Below are 19438 nucleotides of genomic sequence, written 5' to 3' on the forward strand. Positions count from 1 at the left end.
CAAGACTTTTTCCCTCTCTCCTCCCCTATGAAGCGCTGTTGTTGTTCAGTCGTTCAGTCGTGTCCGACTCTTTGTGACCCCATGGACCATAGCACGCCAGGCCTTCCTGTCCTGCACACTCTCCCGGAGTGTGCTCAGGTTCATATTCATTGCATTGGTGATGCTATCTAGCCATCTCATCCTCTGCCGTCCCCTTCTCCTTTTGCCTTCAGTCTTTCCCAGCATCAGGGTCTTTTCCAGAGAGTTTTCTCTTCGCATTAGGTGGCCAAAATATTTGAGCTTCAGCTTCAGTATCTGTCCTTCCAATGAGCACTCAGGGTTGATTTCCTTTAGGATGGACTGATTGGACCTCCTTGCAGTCCAGGGGACTCATAAGAGTCTTCTCCAGCACCACAGTTTGAAAGCATCAATTCTTCGGCGCTCAGCCTTCCTTACAGTCCAGCTCTCACAGCCATACATTACTACTGGGAAAACCATAGCTTTGATTAGACGGACCTTTGTTGGCAAGGTGATGTCTCTGCTTCTTACTATGCTGTCTAGGTTTGCCATAGCTTTCCTCCCAAGGAGCAAGCATCTTTTAATTTCATGGCTACAGTCACCGTCTGCGGTGATCTTGGAGCCCAAGAAAGTAAAATCTGTCACTGCTTCCATTTCTTCCCCTTCTATATGCCAGGAAGTGATAGGGCCAGATGCCATGATCTTAGTTTTTTTAATGTTGAGTTTCAAACCAGCTTTTGCACTCTCCTCTTTCACCCTCAACAAGAGGCTCTTTAGATCCCCTTCACTTTCTGACATTAGGGTGGTATCGTCTGCATATCGGAGGTTGTTGATAATTCTCCCGGCAATCTTAATTCCGACCTCTGATTCATCCAACCCGGCATTTCTCATGATGTATTCTGCGTATAAGTTAAATAAGCAGGGTAACAATATGCAGCCTTGTCGTACTCCTTTCCCAATTTTGAACCACTTGGTTGTTCCATGTCCGGTTCTTACTGTTGCTTCTTGACCCTCGTACAGGTTTCTCAGGAGACAGGTAAGGTGGTCTGGTACTCCCATCACTTTCAGAATTTGCCACAGTTTGTTGTGATCCACACAATCAAAGGCTTTAGCGTAGTCAATGAAGCAGAAATAGACGTTTTTCTGGAATTCGCTTGCTTTCTCCATGATGCAGCAAATGTTGGCGATTTGATCTCTAGTTCCTCTGCCTCTTCTAAACCCAGCTTGTACTTCCAGTAGTTCTCGGTTCGCATACTGCTGAAGCCTAGCTGGTAGGATTTTGAGCATCACCTTGCTGGCATGTGAAATGAGCGCAATTGTGCGGTAGTTTGAACACTCTTTGGCGTTGCCCTTCTTTGGAACTGGAATGTAAACTGACCTTTTCCAGTCTTGCGGCCATTGCTGAGTGTTCCAAATTTGTTGGCATATTGAATGCAGCACTTTAACAGCATCATCTTTTAGGATCTTAAATAGCTCAGCTGGAATACTGTCATCTCCACTAGCTTTGTTGTTACTAATGCTTCCTAAGGCCCACTTGACTTCACTCTCGGGGATGTCCGGCTCGAGTTCAGTGACCGCACTATCATGGCTATCAAGGACATTACTATCATGGCTATCAAGGACATTAAGATCTTTCCTGTATAGTTCTTCTGTGTATTCTTTCCACCTCTTCTTAATCTCATCTGCTTCTGTGAGGTCCCTGCCTTCTTTGTCCTTTATCATGCCCGTCTTTGCACAAAACGTTCCCTTGAGATCTCCAATTTTCTTGAAGAGATCTCTAGTCTTTCCCATTCTGTTGTTTTCCTCGATTTCCTTGCATTGTTCATTTAAGAAAGCCTTCTTGTCTCTCCTTGTTATTCTCTGGAACTCTGCATTCAGTTGGATATATCTTCCCCTTTCTCCCTTGCTTTTTGCTTCCCTTCTTTCCTCAGCTACTTGTAAAGCCTCATCAGACAGCCACTTGGCTTTCTTGCATTTCTTTTTCTTTGGGATGGATTGAGTTGCTGCCTCCTGAACAATGTTACGGACCTCCGTCCATAGTTCCTCAGGCACTCTGTCTATCAGGTCTAATCCCTGAAATCTATTCCTCACCTCCACTGTATATTCATCAGGGATATGATTTAGGTCATACCTGAATGGTTTAGTGGTTTTCCCGACGTTCTTCAATTTCAGCCGAAATTTTGCAAGAAGCAGCTCATGATCTGAGCCACAGTCAGCTCCAGGTCTTGTTTTTACTGACTGTATGGAGCTTCTCCATCTTTGGCTGCAAAGGACATAATCAATCTGATTTCGATATTGACCATCTGGTGATGTCCATGTGTAGTTGTCTCTTGTGCTGTTGGAAAAGAGTGTTTGCTATGATCAGCGTGTTCTCTTGGCAAAACTCTATTAGCTTTTGTCCTGCTTCATTTTGTACACCAAGGCCATGCCTGCCTGTTATCCCCGTGATTTCTTGACTTCCTACTTTAGCATTCCAGTCCCCTATGATGAAGAGGACATCTTTTTTTGGTGTTAGTTCTAGAAGGTGTTGTAGGTCTTCATAGAACCGATCAACCTCAGCTTCTTCGGCATCAGTGGTTGGGGCATAGACTTGAATTATTGTGATGTTGAATGGTTTGCCTTGGATTCGTACTGAGATCATTCTATCATTTTTAAGATTGTACCCCAGTACTGCTTTTCCCACTCTTTTGTTGACTATGAGTGCTACTCCATTTCTTCTAAGGGATTCTTGCCCACAACAGTAGATATGATGGTCACCTGAATTAAATTCGCCCATTCCTGTCCATTTTAGTTTGCTGATTCCCAAGATATCGATGTTCAATCTTGCCATCTCATGTTTGACCACCTCCAGCTTACCTTGATTCATTGATCTAACATTCCAGGTTCCTAAACAGTATTGTTCTTTACAGCATCGGATTTTCTTTTCACCACCAGACACATCCACAGCTGAGTGTCCTTTCGGCTTTGGCCCAGCCGCTTCACTCTTTCTGGCGCTACTTGGAAATACCCTCTGCTCTTCCCCAGTAGTATATTGGACACCTTCTGACCTGAGGGGCTCATCTTCCGGCGTCATCTCTTTTAGCCTTGTGATACGTTCCATGGGGTTTTCTTGGCAAGAATACTGGAGTGGGTTGCCATTTCCTTCTCCAGTGGACCACATTTTGTCAGAACTCTCTGCCATAACCTGTCCGTCTTGGGTGGCCCTGCACGGCATAGCTTATGGCTTCACTGAGTTACGCAAGCCCCTTCGCCACAACAAGGCAGTGATCCATGAAGGGGCTATGAAGCACTCCTTGCTGCCAAAAAAATCAGCTCCAGGGGGTTTCTCAGTGCTCCAGAGCAGATTTTTAGGGTGTCTTGTGGGCTGGGGGATTCACACCCTCCCAGTTCCGCTGACAGAACTGCTTCCATCTGCACAAAGACAGTGTTGGATTCAACCCATGGTTTTGAAAATCTGACTTAATACAAAGACCAAAGAACATTAATAATCTGTGATCCATGGTTTTGGTCAAAACTATAATGATCAGAGCTGGCAATATTTCATCTTGCCTCTTCTTTGTTTCCTGCATTTGCAGACATGATCGTAAGAATACTTTACATTACATATTATTATGCATTTTAGCAATAAATAAGTGAATATGCTGTGTGTGTTCATTTTACTTCTTTTTGATGAGATTTCTTATCAAAACATATTGAGCTTTTCATGTTCCTAAGTATATGAATAACCCTTTTAAACAACACCAGCTTGGGAGTTATCTTCTTTTTTTGTGGGTCATGTGAAACAAAAAGAGCACTGAAATCAATGAGTTTAAGTTGAGAGTATATTTGTTATAAACTTCCTCAACTGCATAAAGATCCAATTACTAAAAGTTACATATTCACTTTAACATTCAAATTCTGAGATCTGACGCTTTAAAGAAGTTTGCCAATATGGTAATGCAGGATCATATCATCACACGCAGATATTTATTCTTCAGTTCTTCTCTACCATGGAATCCTAGCTGTTTTTTTCACATGTTTATTACTCCTAGCATGTGAATGTGGTAGCTGCCCCTGCACAAGTTCCTATGCCCTAAAGAATATATGCAGGAAGCACAAGAACTGCCACTCAAGCATTTACAATGTGTTCTTGATTAAGCAACGTTTTATATTTCAAAAGCAATGAGTAATTGTAACTACCAGTGACATCCACTGTGCTGATGCTCACACCACACATTCATGCATTATTGACATGGAAAACGTCAACATTCTAAGCATTTCAGACATCAAGCCTGTGTCTGCAAGAAGTAACATGCTTGAAACAACTTTCTGGAAGAATCTTTACCTGCAAGATTCCAGGAAGCAAGTCTGCAAAATGTTTAAGGAGGGGAAGATTTTGCTCATTAGCAAGAACAAATGCAGCAGCAGCTCTAGCTGACAGTGTCCTGATCTAGAAAAAAATCAAATAAGAAAGATCAGTATAGCATTTTTGAATTTGCACATGTTATATGTACTCTAACTCTGCACACACATCTCCCTCTGCAAATCAGACACTTGTTCCATAGGTGTAGATGCAGATATACAGGCACATAATTGTAGTACTTAAAAGCGTAGCCACGGAGGAGAGAGAGGACAGCTGATCTTCCTAAAACTACACACTAAGAAATGTCCTTAGAAGAAAGCAGCAGCTCTTCTTGAGATTCCCTCTTCCTTTATCACAGGAATGGGGAACCTCTGGCCCATGGGCCAAATCTGGCCTCTGGAGGTTCCCCATCTGGCTCCCTCTCCAAGCCACTCCCCAAGCTGTGCCCCTAGATGCTAGTGGGGAGGTGAATTGTCGTTATCTCTGATGAGTGTTCGGAAATAAAAGTGGGGATTCAGGATTTCCCTTAGCGTGCTGCTTGCTATCCCAAGTGGGAGGGCATGTGGCATGCTAAGAGCTTCACCCGCCCCACATCCTCCCTAATAGGAGAAGGAGCAGGTTGGAGGAGCACTCCTCCACCTGACACCTCCAGTGTGCATGGGCTTTCCCCAGCCTGGAAAAGCCTGAGTGCAGCTAAGCTGAGGAACACATGATACTAGGGGCATGGTCCCATCTCTTGACATTATCTGGCCCATGGAGGGGTCAGTAATGGTGGTGAGTCATCCTCCCCACAAATAATTTCCCCAACCCTGCTATATCAGATTGGGATGATGAATACTGCAGGGATAGTCACCCCACAAAACCTTATGCGGATCAAGAAACGTTCCTCATACAGGGACGTTTAACCCACTCAGATCTCAGCTAGTTTGGGGAATACAATTCTGCTCTCCCATGGAACTTGTACATGCCTCAGATGTATGATCTCCTCAGGAGTTCATCCCACAGTTTGAGAGCTTGGGCCAGTATTTTTGCAATTAATGCATTTTTAAAAAATTTATTTGTTAAATTTGTGCCTCACTTTTCCACCAAATGGTGCTCAAGGCAGCTAACAGCAGTAAAATACAAAGTACCAACTATCAAAAACATAAAAACAAGGCAGATAAAAGTCATCAATAAAACTGAGAAAAACTACCAGCTGAACAAATGGTAACATATTTATAGTCAATATGTCAGCTTATCAGACCAAAGGCTGTCTGAATAAAAATATCTTTGCCCGTGGAAGAAGGTTAGAGGAGGGGCAAGAGGTGCTTTACAGAGCCTGGGAACAACCACTGAGAAGGCCCTCTCTTGAGTTCCCACCAAAGATGCTTCAAATGCTGGCAGGGAAGAAAGGGTATCTTCCAAAGATATTGTATAGAAGAATATGCTCTTTCAGATAATGTAGTCCTAAGTTGAGAAGGGCTTTGTAGGTCAAAACCAGCACTTTGAATTGTACCCAAAAACAACAGGGTGGTTAGTGAAGCTGTCGTAACATGTGAGGCACACACTCCCTAATATTGGCCCCAGACAACAGTTTGAACCATTTTCCTAACACTCTTCAAAGTCAACGCCACAAGGACTTTGTGACAGTGGTCCAGATAAGATGTAACTAAGGCATGTGTCACTGTGGCTAGATCCAATATTTCTAGGAATGGGTGCAATGGCATACTAGCCTGACCTGTGCATAAGTGTTCTTGATCACTGCCAAAACCTGGACATCAAGGTTCAGGGCTGGATCCAGGAGTATATCGCAACTGTGAGCCCAAGTCTTCAAGGTGAGCGCAACTCCATCCATGCCAGACTGAACCCCGTTTCCCTGATCTGTCTTTCTATTGACCAGGAGACCCTTTGTCTTGTCTGGGTTAAGCTTCAATTTGTTTGCCCCCATCCAGCCCATTACATATATCAGACACTGATTCAGAACTTGAAAAGCTTCCTTGGATTTAGATGAAAAGGAGAGACAGACTTGGACACCAGGAGCACATTGGTGACACCAAACCCCCAAATCCTCCTAAAGCCCCCAAATCCCAGATATCTTCACCCAGCCATTGTCTGTAGACAAGATGGAACTGTAAGGGACACCACAGACCAGCAGCTACGGTGTCAAACAAGAGTCTCCCAGCACCACTTCCTGGAACAGCCCTTCTAAGGGGTACTGGAACCACTGTATAACAATGCTCCAAATTCCATCCCAGACAAATGGCCCAGGATAACAAGGTTGATGATATCAACTGTTCAACTAGGGCAGCACGTTTTCATTTTACTTTTCCAAAGCAGAAAATATTCCACGTTTTAAAGAAGGGTTTCTGGTACAAACTCAATCTGATTATGTATTCAGCCAAAACAAAATACATTTTGAATTACCGTTGGATTCTCCTGATCCTGCATACATTGTACCAACATCCGCTTGATGACCTCCAAATAATGCTGCTGTTGATTTCCAAAGATACCAGGGAAGTTCCTAAATGGGCAGTAAAAAGAATGTACATTTAAGCATCCTTAAAGCATTTAGATTTTCATGCTGAGCGCTCTCTCTCTCTCTCTCTCTCTCACACACACACACACAGTGAAAACTTGAAACAATTATGACAATTATGTGCAAAGTGTTACTATATTTTAAAGAAAATCTTAAAACTTTCTATGTTCAGGAAACATATTGCATACCAACATCTCTGCCAGAGAACTCCTGGGAGATGAGAGAGGATTCTGGGGGCAAAGTTTAGGGTACACACTCAATTCTCACAGGCAATGGTGAATTATTAGAACACTCACCTGTGGTTGCTTGTCCACCATGACTCATCTCATTGAGGAACCCCTGATAAGCTTTCCGAGATTCCCTAGAACACAGGGCTCCCTCAGAACAAAGCTTGAAAGCCACATTTTAAGAGACGGGGTTGTATCCAATAGTGGCTTTGCCTTAGTGGAAAATGCTTTATGCTTAAGTCAGTGCACCAAATGTTCACCAGTACCACATACTTACTGCTGCAGCCCTCTGTGCCATATCCCATTCTGTTCCAAAGGACCCTCCAACCCTCAGAAGCAGCTGGTGGGGGGAGCAGGGGGCATAAGTGGGTTCAGGGGATTGGCGAAAATTGGGTGCCCTGACTTGCATGAGCAGAAGCACTTTCAGCTAAGGCAAAGCCACCATTGGATACAACCCATGGTTTCTAAGAGCCAGTAACTTTAAACTACCTGAAAATCTTGCATGGCTATATAAACTATACTAATGAACTCATTTAGAAACAGTATACCAGAAGATATGTAGTGCAGCTTCACGCAGTCCCACATTTTGAGAGCTGACCGAGTCGAACAAGAACTTCAGACCTTCTGGCCATTGGTTATTGCCATCCTCGTCTAGAAGAGACAGAATGTGAACATAAAGGTATGAGTTTTCAAAACAATCCCTTGCTAAATTAAAACCAAAAGAAAACCACAGTATGTAGCCAAATCAGAACAAAGAACTGCCATTATTCCACAGCAATCTCTTTAATGTTGAGGTGATAATCTTTATATCAAGGGACATAATTCTCTTAAGGGGGGGAAAAATTGCCAAGTTTTACAGCAGTTCCTTGTAAGCTCACAAATCTGGTGCACACAACTGAACTTTTCTTTCTGCAAGGACTTCCTTGTGTCCTTGCATGGTTACTAGAAGTATTTTTTAAAGCTCCACAGCACTTGAGAACCAGACGTTGTTACACCTCTGCCCCCCAAGCTCCACTTTGGACTTCAATAATCCTACTACCTGCTGAAGGGGAAAGCTAGATTTTCTATAGAAGATGAAAGAGGGAAAGTGAAGGGCCCTGAGGAGGAGCAGCATGGAAAGTGAAGATATTGCATACTTCCTTGAAGAAAATGTTTTCATAAAAACATCAGATCTCTGAAGCTCTGGCAACCCTATTAATTCAGAAAGGATCACTCTACCAAAGTAAAAGGGGTTATGTTTAGAGATGCCATAGCTAGTCACTGATGTTAACAGGAAACAGTGCATAGGAAAAGCCATGTGCTTATCATAGTACATATAGGGCTCTGGATTGCTGCAGTCATCAAGGCTAGTGCAGCATATCTAAAGATAGCTTTTTCTAGAAACATAAATGTATATTTAAAGTTGAAGATTTTTAATAGTTTCATTTTCTAAGTTATGTCTTTGTTTCAATACCTAATAGCTGAACCAAAGCATATTTCATGACGATTACCAGAACAAGAACATTCAGAAATACAGAGGAAGCACTTTCTCCAATATGTTCCTGGCAAAGCTCAGTAAGTTGGGAGGAAGACCCTGTTTTGTGTTCCATCCTGTTCCAGTGGAAGATTAGTGAAGGTGCAGAACACATCCTTCTTTGCAATGTCACCCACATTCTGGAATAATTCTCGTTGCTCCTCCTTCCTGGTTTTTCACTAGCAAGTAGAAACATTTCTACTTAGGAAGGCTTCTAGAAATGGATGATGTTGACTAGTTAAATATGGCCGCTGTTTCTGGAATATGTGGACTCTACTAGCTGTTTGTCCTTTAAAATTAGTTTCTAAATGCCTGTTTTATTGACTACCTTTTATTGTTTTATTCTAAATTTATGTTATACACTGTCTTAAGTGCCTTCAAGCAGAGAGAACAGCTAATACAAATAATAATATAATGTACCTATTAGATTCCTGGCCAGTTCAGCTACAATATCACAGATTTTTCTCCTCATACTGGACTGTGTTTCCAACTGAATAATCAAGAGCAGTTCACTTTTGATGGCAGTCTGAACTTCAGGGGGTAACGTTGGATAAACTTCCTCAAAAGAAGCTGACAAAAGTCTCCGTAGAAGTACAGCAGCCATTTGTCTAGCCTATTAAGACAGATTTACATTAGAATATTTGCTAGAAAAAAACAATTCCAAGACAATATATTGCTGTTCTGTTCTTTGAAGTGTTATTTTCCTACATAGCTTTACACAAAAATCTAGAAATTGAGCCAAAGTGCTGACTCTGCCACACCTATTTTTGGCATCTTTAGTCATATAGCTATTTTTTCTCTCACTGTTTCTCTCCACACAGTTGGTATAAGAACTAAACAAGGCAACTGACTCTATAGCAGAAGAACTGTGAACTTAGAAGCATTTAGTAAAGAGCTTCACTAAATTAAGGGAAAGGCTTTCTCAATACAATGAAATTTACACAAAAACATTATTTGTGAACAGTCTATACACCATCCTCATATTAATATGAAGAAATAAGGTGAGTAGGGTACGTCTTAATTATATATGATTAAAGCACCGACAAAAAGTGAATTAACATTTGAATTAACATTTTAAGCATTTACTGTTTTAGGCAAAGGAGATAAAACTGCAATGTTTAAACCAGAAAAAACTTCAGATTTCAGCCAATCACTTGGAAAGGTGTCAATGGAAATAAGCCAAGGGGTTCAAATTCTGTTATGATCAATAACCATTAATTACATTTCTGTGCATTCAAAAAAATTCATATAAGGCCCTTGAATGAACATTTGCAGCGTGTTGAATTTGAAATATTGTGGTGAGTGATAGGGACAGAGAAAGAGGAGACTGCTAGCGCACAATCCTCTCAAATGAGCAGCCAAATTGTAGAAGACAACTGCCCTAAAAACCATAGAAACAGAACGTGTGGTAGACTGGACATCTCCATTTGTGTTGTGTGGGGACTACCATAACAGTGTTATGCGACACAAGCCTGGTTCTGGATTGCCATGATATGTGAATGCCGCCATGCTAATAAACCATGGTTTGTTAACCATGAACAGCCCAGAAAAAGAACCCATGGTTTGTTGTTGGGTTGTCTGAACTCTGGATTGTTTAAACCACGGGTTGCTGTTATGAGTGAACCCAGAACTATGGGTTGTTCATGTGTTGTTTCATTAGGCTATGGAGGCAGTGAGCGAGTAAGAGTGATAAAATCCCCAGTCACTCTACATAACTCTATTACAGCACCTCAAATGTATCTGGGATACAGGGAGGGAGAAGGTAAAGGAGGAAACTAACAACCCAGGGACGGAAGGGAACAAACTATGGCTTGTTTGTTCATCTGCTAGAAAAACTGTGGGCAGGGCAACAAACTCTAGGTTAAATAAACTATGGGTTAGCATTGTGTATGGATGAGGCCATAGGTTGTATGCATTGTTGTAATAGAAGCAAACTGAGGACTGACATATACAAGATGGAATGCCTTCATTTGCATATGTGCCAGAATGGTTCATTACAGTATTGGTCGTTTCATTTTTGTATAGTATATCAGCGCATGTACAATTTAATTGATTCACAGAACTATGTTGCTATGACTTATTGTTTTCTTGTGCTTCATCAGCAACAGTTGCTAAGTTAGCAAGGGAAAGCTACAACCTAATAAACAACCAGGAATGCAAGAATCCAAACTGGCCAGCAAAACTCTTTAAAAAGATAAATGGAGTAATGAGGGAATCTGAAGACAGCCTGAGCTGAGGTTCACACCAGTTACTTTAGCTTGCTCTCCTATCAGCAACAATTATGAATCCCCCAGCCCTGTGTGTTTAAGCTTTCTTGAGCTGAAAGAGCTATTTAAGGGGAGAGGTAAAAACTAAGGAGAAACTCACTGAAAACAAAATGACTCGGATCCTAAGTTGCTCCTCCATTCATGTAAGGGAGGGAATGGTTTCCACAAACTCCCCCCTCCATCTATGTCCCCTGAATCATATCTGACACCATTTCCAAGGTTTCTCCAACCCACAGGAACAGATTTTCAGGGAGCACAGGAGCCTGCAGAGAGAAGGGGAAAAACCCCTGTTCTGTTCACAGAAGGAAAGTTAGGATCCAAGCTAGTGGGGTTTAAGGGCAAAATTGCAAACTCTAGTTTGCTACTAAACCAGGAATGGAAGCTTCTAATCTATGCGTATCAAGGGGAGGGGGGAATGCATAAGCACAAGACTTGTGCCTTCTTGTTCCTGTAAAAATAAACTATGATCTAGGTTTACAATTGTAGTGTGTACTACAGAGACAGTTTCCCAATTATTTGTTCTCTAACATACTGGCAATTCTAGTAATATATTCCTTCTCAGGTGCTACAGTTTCAGCTAACAAGATTAAACACAATGCTAATTCGCTTTAGTACAGCATAAAACAATGCTGCAACTCTGATGTTGCCTTCTCTCATAAACGCTTTATAGGAGTTATTAGAAACTTCTTGGGGAAAAAAAAATACCTCTTCAGCAACAGTAGTATTTCTCACAGCTTGTAGAAGGAATGTAATCTTAGACTGGCCTGGTATGTTCTCATATGTTTCCTGTGAAAGAAAACATAAGAAAAAGGTTAGCACTAAACCCCCCTCACAAGGCATGAATATTCACCCCCTTAATATGCTGTTATACCATTTTTAAAATTTACTGGAAACAATACTACAGAAGTACTTGTGTTGAGATTAAGTTTACTGAACAAATATGTAGCAATTTTACAAGATACAGGGTTGGATCCAGAGTTAGTCATAACTAGAATAGATCCACTGAACCCAATGGGGCTTAGTCATGACTTCTGCCCCATTGATGCCAATGAGCCTACTCTGAATATTACTAAATCTGAATCCAACCCGAAGTATTTCCACTATCAAAGGTCAAACTGTAAAGAACCTGTTATAAACAGGACAGCAATCCTTCATTCACAAAGAGAATCTTTAAAGCCTATGAAGAAAGAAAGCCAATTGTCTTCCATCTCAAGAGAAGAAAACATAGAAAATTCTAAGTTATGGATTATATCCGAGTTCTTCAGCGAATGAATAGGCGCAGTTGGCAGTTCAAATCTGCCCCCCCTCCATGCTCCACACACAGGCTCTCGCAAGGCCACCAAACTTGTTCTAGAGGCTTGGGAGATCCAGGGGGCATGCGGGGGAAGGGCAACTCCCACTATGCAAGCGGAAGACCATTTCTATAATGTTAGATTTAGCTCTATGTTACTCTATCCTTTTTCTTTTTCAATTTCTAAACCAATAAGTCTCTTATTGGAGAGACTTACATACATATGGATATGTGTAGCAGTTAATAGTTAAAACACAAATATCATTTTTATTTCTTTTTATTTAATCTTATTAAAGTCTATTTCATGTCTGGATGGCAACAATGCAGTTTAAATCCGTTTTAAAGAAAGCTTCCTTTTAAAAAAAAGTAATTCCAAATGAAAATTTGAAAGCTAGCTTTACCATTTATAGAGGAAGATAACATTATCAACACCTCTATAGAAGAGGTCAGCGGTTGCTGTGAACTTAACTTTAGAGCTGATCTGCCACCAGGCTCTAGTTACTATATCCTATAAAGTGCTGCCTATTACTCTTCCAGTTCTTTAGAGCAAGAGCCATCTATTACTTTCCAATTATTCCTCTTAGCTGCCTTCCATTTCTCTTAACACTAGAATGACTGAGAAGTGGTTTTTTTATGGGTTGGAAGTGGCTACAAAGAACAATTCCCAGTATTTCTTACTTCAGGTAAATAATAGATTCATACTGTACTTTCAACATAGGCAATCATTGTTTTGAAAGTTTCCTGGACACAAGTTGATAGACACTTCCCTTGCATAAGTTCCAGAGACTAAATACCAAATAGGTTTATTTGATCAAGTGTTGATATGCAAGCTTTCAAAGTTAAATGGAACCCTTCAAGCCAAATGCTGGCAACCCTGCTAGGAATGAGTATCTGATAGGCTAGGTAGCCTATAATCAAGATCATGCAGTGCCTACATTTACATAACTTTTTGAAGACTGCAAAAACTAATGAACCTCTGTAGTATAGATGGTTAACTTCATGGACAATGATCATTAATTCATTTTTCATTCATACTCAGTGGTGGCTGGTGAGATGTTGCTGGCTGCTGCATGGTGATAGAGGGATGAGAAGAATTCTCTTCCTTTCTGGTGAAGGTGGGTGGCACTACAACCAGCACCTTGTAAGTCAGAGGTGGGCAACTTGTGGCCCTCCAGATGTTTTGGCCTACAACTTCTATCATCACTCACCATTGGCTATGCTGATGGGAATTGTAGACCAAAATGTCAAGAGGGCCTCAAGTTGCCCATCCTTGATATGAATGCACGGTTGCTAAGTTAGTGACATAATTCCTGATATCACTAACAACCTGTGCTGAAGCAAAGATCCATTCAATAACCACATACTTACATCAATTGGTGCAGAGTATGGCACCCCTACCTCCCAGTGTCAAAAAAGCCTTGCTCTGGTTGCAAGTGATTTTGCCTAGCAAATTGCCTCACTGGCTGTTGCTTACCAAGACTCTTACAAATTTGGAATTCCTAGATTCCACTCCAATAAAAAACCTCTCCTCAAGTTTATGACTTTAGAGCTAGAAGGTAGTAGGTAGGATCTACTACAATAGATGCTTCTGGGAAAGGCAACAATCCTTTGTGTCCAGCATCTGGCATTCAGAGATATGTAGCCTCTGAATACGGCCATACAAACAACTGATCAAAAAGACATCCAAGCTATCACAAGACACTAGAAACTGGACACTATCACAGTTAGGCAATATGCCCATCAGCCATTATCTTATTTGCACGCACATGACATAACTTTGAAATGCCAATCAGCAGCAGTTTTTTTTACCATAGAGGTTGTTAGAATTGGCCACAGTACTTGCAGCTCAAACGAGAAAAGTACTCAAGTTCTCTATTTGCTTCTTCTCTCATCCATGTTTCAGAATACATGCATGCATGCCATTCTGCTTCACAGTACTTAAATTGATTGTGCTGATATGTACAACTTGGATTTTGAATGTGGATTGCATGTGTCAAGTACAGAAAGAAAAATAATCAGACTATACTGTTTTACATTAGGGTACTGAGAGCAGCTTTTTATACGATCGTTTATAGTTAAAGAATGTACTGAACTCCGCTGACCGCTCAAGTGATGTATGTGATAAAGCCCCATACAGCCATCCAATGAGAAAATGTTAAGCCAGACACTGGCATTTATTTCAATGGGAGAGAGATTCTCCACTAAGTTTTACAATAAAGAATGTAAAGCAGTTCTGCGGTTGGGAAGAAAGCATTATCCTAATTTACTAATTACAGGGAAATCCTGCAGTTCTGAATTTTATGAGAAGCATACAATAGAGGAAAAAAAGCTTCATTCAGTACTATATTAAACACTGAAGACACTTCACAGATTAGGAAACAAAAAGTTTAACACACTGATTACTATCCCACAATTCAGGCACCCAGATCTCCTAAGTGTTTAAAAGAGGTCTGCATCCCTCTGATCATATCAAACAGGGGGAAGGAAAGGAACGCACTCCAATTTTAAATATCTCTCACCGATTACCATGCAGCACACTGACTGAACTGTGGCTGTTAACACTCATTCTTCTTCAGATTTGGTCCACATCCCCACAGATCTCCCCAGTCTTAGGAGGAGAGGGTGATCAGAATAGCCCCCTCCCTAGACACCTCAGAATTTCCAAGTACAGTGCATGTATATGTAAACAAGCGACTACCAAAGCATAGATCTCAACATGGAATTATTGAGTTAATTGTTTTGCCTGCCAGCATAGCAGTTTTCTATATCTATCTACACAAATTAATAAGTTTTCTATACGTTGTTAATATTGTTGTATGTTGTTAAGTACTCAAACTACTGTCCAATAATCAAGGCATTCTTCTATTTCTCCCCCAGCCAGGTAAATTTAATGGGGAAGGGTGTGGGGCAGATATATCAGGTATACCTACTGAGCATTTCCCAAGAGGAAAGGGGAAGCAGGACCCTCCCCTTGCACTTGGCAAGACTTGATCACGACACCAACTTTGGGCGCCTATGTCCACAGCAGATCAGGGTTGAGGTGGAGGATCAGAAGTTTTGCCTGCCAGTATAGCGGTTTTCTTTATCTACATATATTACGACATGAAATTAATTTATCACAAGAGTACTCAAACTACAGTCGAATAAAGATGGAAAGGTGACCATGACAAAAGGGGGACGGTGGGGAGAAGATAAATAGTAGCGATTATTAGCAGGAAGGGGGCGGGGAAGAGTAGAAACGAGGGAGAAAGACACCAGGGGTGTGAAAGGAAAAGGTCAAGTCTTTCCAGGCATGGATTGGGGGGAACCCTTGAAAGGCCCATATTTGATCAGGAGAAAGCGCTTGGGCGGGCCAAGCATGTGAACGGCTGAGGGAAGCGGGGGGGGGGGGCAGAGAGAGAGAGAGCAGATGGGGAAGAGATGGGGCAGAAAGAGAAGCCGGCCGGGCAGGGGCTTTGTGGGAAGGCAAAGGCGGTTGGCGTCAGAACGCCAAGCCCTGCTCTCAGTCCCGGCCAACGGCGCTAACGGCCGCCGGCCTCGCTTGGAGATCGTGCCAGAGCACGTGGGGTCCATGAGGGCCCCACACAAGGCGGAGGGAGGAGGCGACCGCTGACAGGGCAAGGCCGGGTCCGGATCGCGCGTGCGGCGAGGCTGGAGCCGGGGAAGGCGGAGGACAGAGGAGGAGAGGGAGAAATGCGAATCCGCGAGTCACCTCGGCCTGCTTGCGGACGACGTTGTCCGGGCTGAGCAGGTTGCCCAGGAGAAGGTAGAACTGCTGCTGCTCCTGCTCCGCTGCCGCCGCCATGGCTGCCAAAGAGAGAGAGGCCAGCCGGGCAGGGAGGAGGAGGCGGGAGGAGGGGACTCCAGGCCGCGCTCCGACCAAAGGGAGGCGGAGCCGCCGCCGTCGCGCTCTTGTGAGTTTCTCCCCACCCTCCTGGCAAGACAAGCCCCCTCCTGCCGGCGCCGGCATGCCGCTCTCCCATTGGCTACAGTGTGAAACGCGGCTCTTCTCTGATTGGGTAGCGGTCGCACCGTCTTTATGATTGGGCGGGGAGATCCCATTGTGAAGTCACTTCCCTCGCTTGTCCGGGGTACTCCGTCTCTTTTTCTCTCTTGGGGCTGGAGAGGGAGGGAGGGATTATTAGGTGAGCTGAGCATCCATTGGTGGGAGGCTCTGACAGCGGCTTCTTGACTGGGCGGGAAAACCGTCGGATGGTAATGGGGGGGAGGGGGAACCGCGGGAGATTGTAAGGTGACTCCTGCTGGAAGGGCCGGCGCATGTATTTAAGAGGGACCGTGCGAGCGCTCTCCGCCCGTTGGGCTGCGCGGGTGGGTCGGAGTTGCGCCCTTCTTCCCCGCCTCCGAATGGGACCCGCGTCCTGCCCCCGCTGAGTTCGAGAGGAGGGATGTCGTGTGAGGAGATACTGCTGGAGGAGCTCCCTCGGACAGAGCTTCCAAACGGAATGTGCTGTGGCTATCCCTGCGTCCCGGAGTGTTCGTCTGCTGCAGCAAAGAAACAACAAAGGGTCTTGTGGCACCTTAAAGAGGAGCCCATTGGTTTTGGCCTAAGCTTCCGTGGATATTTTCCACTTCGTCAGATGCGTGAAATGTTAGCCTCAAGTTATTTTACCCCTATTTTATATGTTTATATTAACCCTATTTCCCCGTTCCTCTCCCTGGTAAAGCTGTGCTGCCCCTATTTTCCCTGCTTGGAGGTGTCCTTGCCAAAATGTGTTAGCGGGCTTGCACTTGTGTTACGGTGCTGAAGGATTCTGTGTGTGATTGCAGCCCTAGAAGTTAAGTCTGCAATCTCATACTGAATGGGACTTACTTCTGAGTAAACACATAAAGGATTTGTGCTATTGTATAGGTAGTAGGAATGACTACAAGAATCAGCAGGCCTCAAACACAGCGCTCTTTATTCTGCACACACAGAAGTGAGAACTTAGCAGAAGCTTCACCCACTGTTGCTACTCCCAGCTCTACTAGAGCTGCCAAGGTTCAAAAACAGTAGCTAACCCACCGTACCCCTTGTGAGGACCTGAGACCTTATTGACGACCTCACGATCCTACTACTAGCGACCAGGTCAGGTGCTTTGATCAGTGTCTCTCCTCACACTGCCGCTTTTAGGCTCTCACCCGTAATCCTCTGTGTACTGTGTTCCTTTACCACTCTCACTTGTTGCCACCAATAACCCTCTTAGAGCTGCTTTCTTTATTTTTGGTAGCACAGACCAAGCATCAAGCACATGGGGGTTATTCCACGAAACCCTTCTTAATAACTAAAAAAGGAAACTGTCTTTAAAAATGGAAAACAAAGGTTTACTTGGTACAACAGGATTGGAAATAGGAACTGGGCTGGGATGAGGAAAGGATATCAGGAATGATAATTAAAATAAGGCAACACTATAAACTGCACAATATATCTCTTGCTTTTAGTTCTATATTCAAAACCTCCCATACCTTCTCTTACACTATTTGACACACTCTCTAACTCACAGACTATCTCACTAGATGTTCCCACTCTTATCTCTCAATCTAATCTCCGATTTATCTAGCTGTTCCCAATCTATTTTACTCCCAGACTTATCTGACTCTCCAGAGGCAATCACCCCACCTTTTTCTGCACAAGCTCTCATCCAATCACACTGCATTCCATTCTCACTCAGCCACTCCCCGTTTCTTCCACTTGCCAGACTGTGTGTGTGTGTGTGTGTGTGTGTGTATATATATATATATATATATACAGTCTCTCTATACAAACCTTTAGTATTTATGTATTGTGCATGTGGAATCGCCCCCCCCCCCCCAAGCTATCATAGTCTTCCAGCCAACGAGGAGGTATCCTTTCACGGCATAGTCTCTGCATTCCACTAGTAGGTGTAGATTGCTGAGATGACTTTCAGTAACTGCTGTAGGTAAGGAAGGAGTATTGCTCCCATCACTTAGTGGGTTTGGTGCTGCAGCTGGTGGTGAGAGAAACGCATCAGTTCTAGATAGATCTTCAGCAGCTACCTCTGCTGATGACAACCCACTCTGGCCAGAACACCTTCTCAGCTGATCAGCCTGGCGATGCCACACTGATCCATCTGCACACTAGACCTTGTATGACACAGGTCCAATGACCTCAATGATAGAGGAAGGAACCCACCTCGGTCTAGCACCATAGTTTTTAGCAAACACCTGATCTTATGGGGCACATGAATGGAGAGTAGGAGCTGAGAAGGCAGCATCCAGAGCTTGCTCCCATTTGCTTTGTAAGTCTTCAGCTAAATCTGGGTATAGATGGTCAAGGCAAGTATTTAGACACCGCCCCATAAGTAACTCTGCAGGACTGACTCCTGTAGTTACACAAGGAGTAACATGTTAAGCAATGAGAAACCTGGCAAGGTGTGTTGGCTAGACTCCTCCTGCAGTGCGCTTCAGGGCATCTTTTGTTGTCTGCACTATCTGTTCAGCTTGGCCATTTGTTCAGGGATGACAAGGTGTAATGGTGAAAGCCCGAATAAGGTTCTTGCCTGCAAATGTTTTAAATTCAGAAGATGTAAAAGCAGTCCCATTGTCTGATACTATAGTATCAGGCAACCCACGGGTTGCAAATAAGTGGCACAGTGCTGTGATTGTTGTAGTGGCTGTTTGTGATGGTACTAAAACTACTTCAAGCCACTTCGAGTAAGAATCTACCACAACCAAGAAGTTTTTTTCTTGAAATAGTCCTGCAAGATCAATATGGATTCTTGACCAAAGCTTCTTGGTCACTTCTCATGGAAAGATAGGTGCCCTTGGTGGATTGGGCTTACTGGCTTGACAAGTACTGCCCTCATTTACAGTTTTTTTCAATATCTGAGTCAGTACCGGGCCACCAGACATAGCTCCTGACCAAGGCTTATGCAAACAATCCCTGGATGAGTTGCATGCACTGTGGTCAAGATGGTTTGACAACCCTTATCTAGAATAACCCCATAGCAGAATTCCCCATAGCAGACATCTCTTATGGGGAGACATCTCAATGCTGATGGTGTTTGAATGGCTTAAATTCCTCTGGCAGTTCCTTATCTGGCCATCCCCTCTGTACCCAGTTTAAAACACAAGCCAGTACAGGATCTCCAGCAGTCAGCCTAGCAATTTGATCAGCCTGAAGAGGTGGGTCAGGAAGGGCTTTGGGCATCAAGACTTCCAATGGAGAAGGTACAGCAAAATCTGGAATTTGAAGTGGTACCTGATTCAATCTGTCAGCATTGCTATTGCCTTTCCTGGTTTGTAGACAAGTGTATTATCATAAGCAT

The 19438-nt window shown here is 43.2% G+C and overlaps 1 protein-coding gene across 2 annotated transcripts in view; it reads right to left on the bottom strand.

Moving 5' to 3' along the window:
• The window catches only part of IPO5 (importin 5), a 49276-nt gene extending 33237 nt beyond the window's left edge, over positions 1–16039 (bottom strand). Inside the window, exons 1-7 of one of the 2 annotated variants that reach the window (XM_084844714.1) lie at positions 15865–16039; positions 15083–15238; positions 11567–11647; positions 9015–9207; positions 7630–7732; positions 6743–6839; positions 4322–4426 (exon numbers count right to left, since the gene is read on the bottom strand). In XM_084844714.1, coding sequence (XP_084700840.1) covers positions 4322–4426; positions 6743–6839; positions 7630–7732; positions 9015–9198 — 489 coding nt within the window. In that variant the 5' untranslated portion in view covers positions 9199–9207; positions 11567–11647; positions 15083–15238; positions 15865–16039. The remainder of the gene's footprint in view (positions 1–4321; positions 4427–6742; positions 6840–7629; positions 7733–9014; positions 9208–11566; positions 11648–15082; positions 15239–15864) is intronic. The other variant, XM_084844713.1, reaches the window with a different exon arrangement.
• Positions 16040–19438: the final 3399 nt, after the last annotated feature.

This window comes from Heloderma suspectum, chromosome 3 (genome assembly GCF_057233095.1).
Source record: "Heloderma suspectum isolate Gila_16-S chromosome 3, 16-S_ref, whole genome shotgun sequence".
Lineage (NCBI taxonomy): Eukaryota > Metazoa > Chordata > Lepidosauria > Squamata > Helodermatidae > Heloderma > Heloderma suspectum.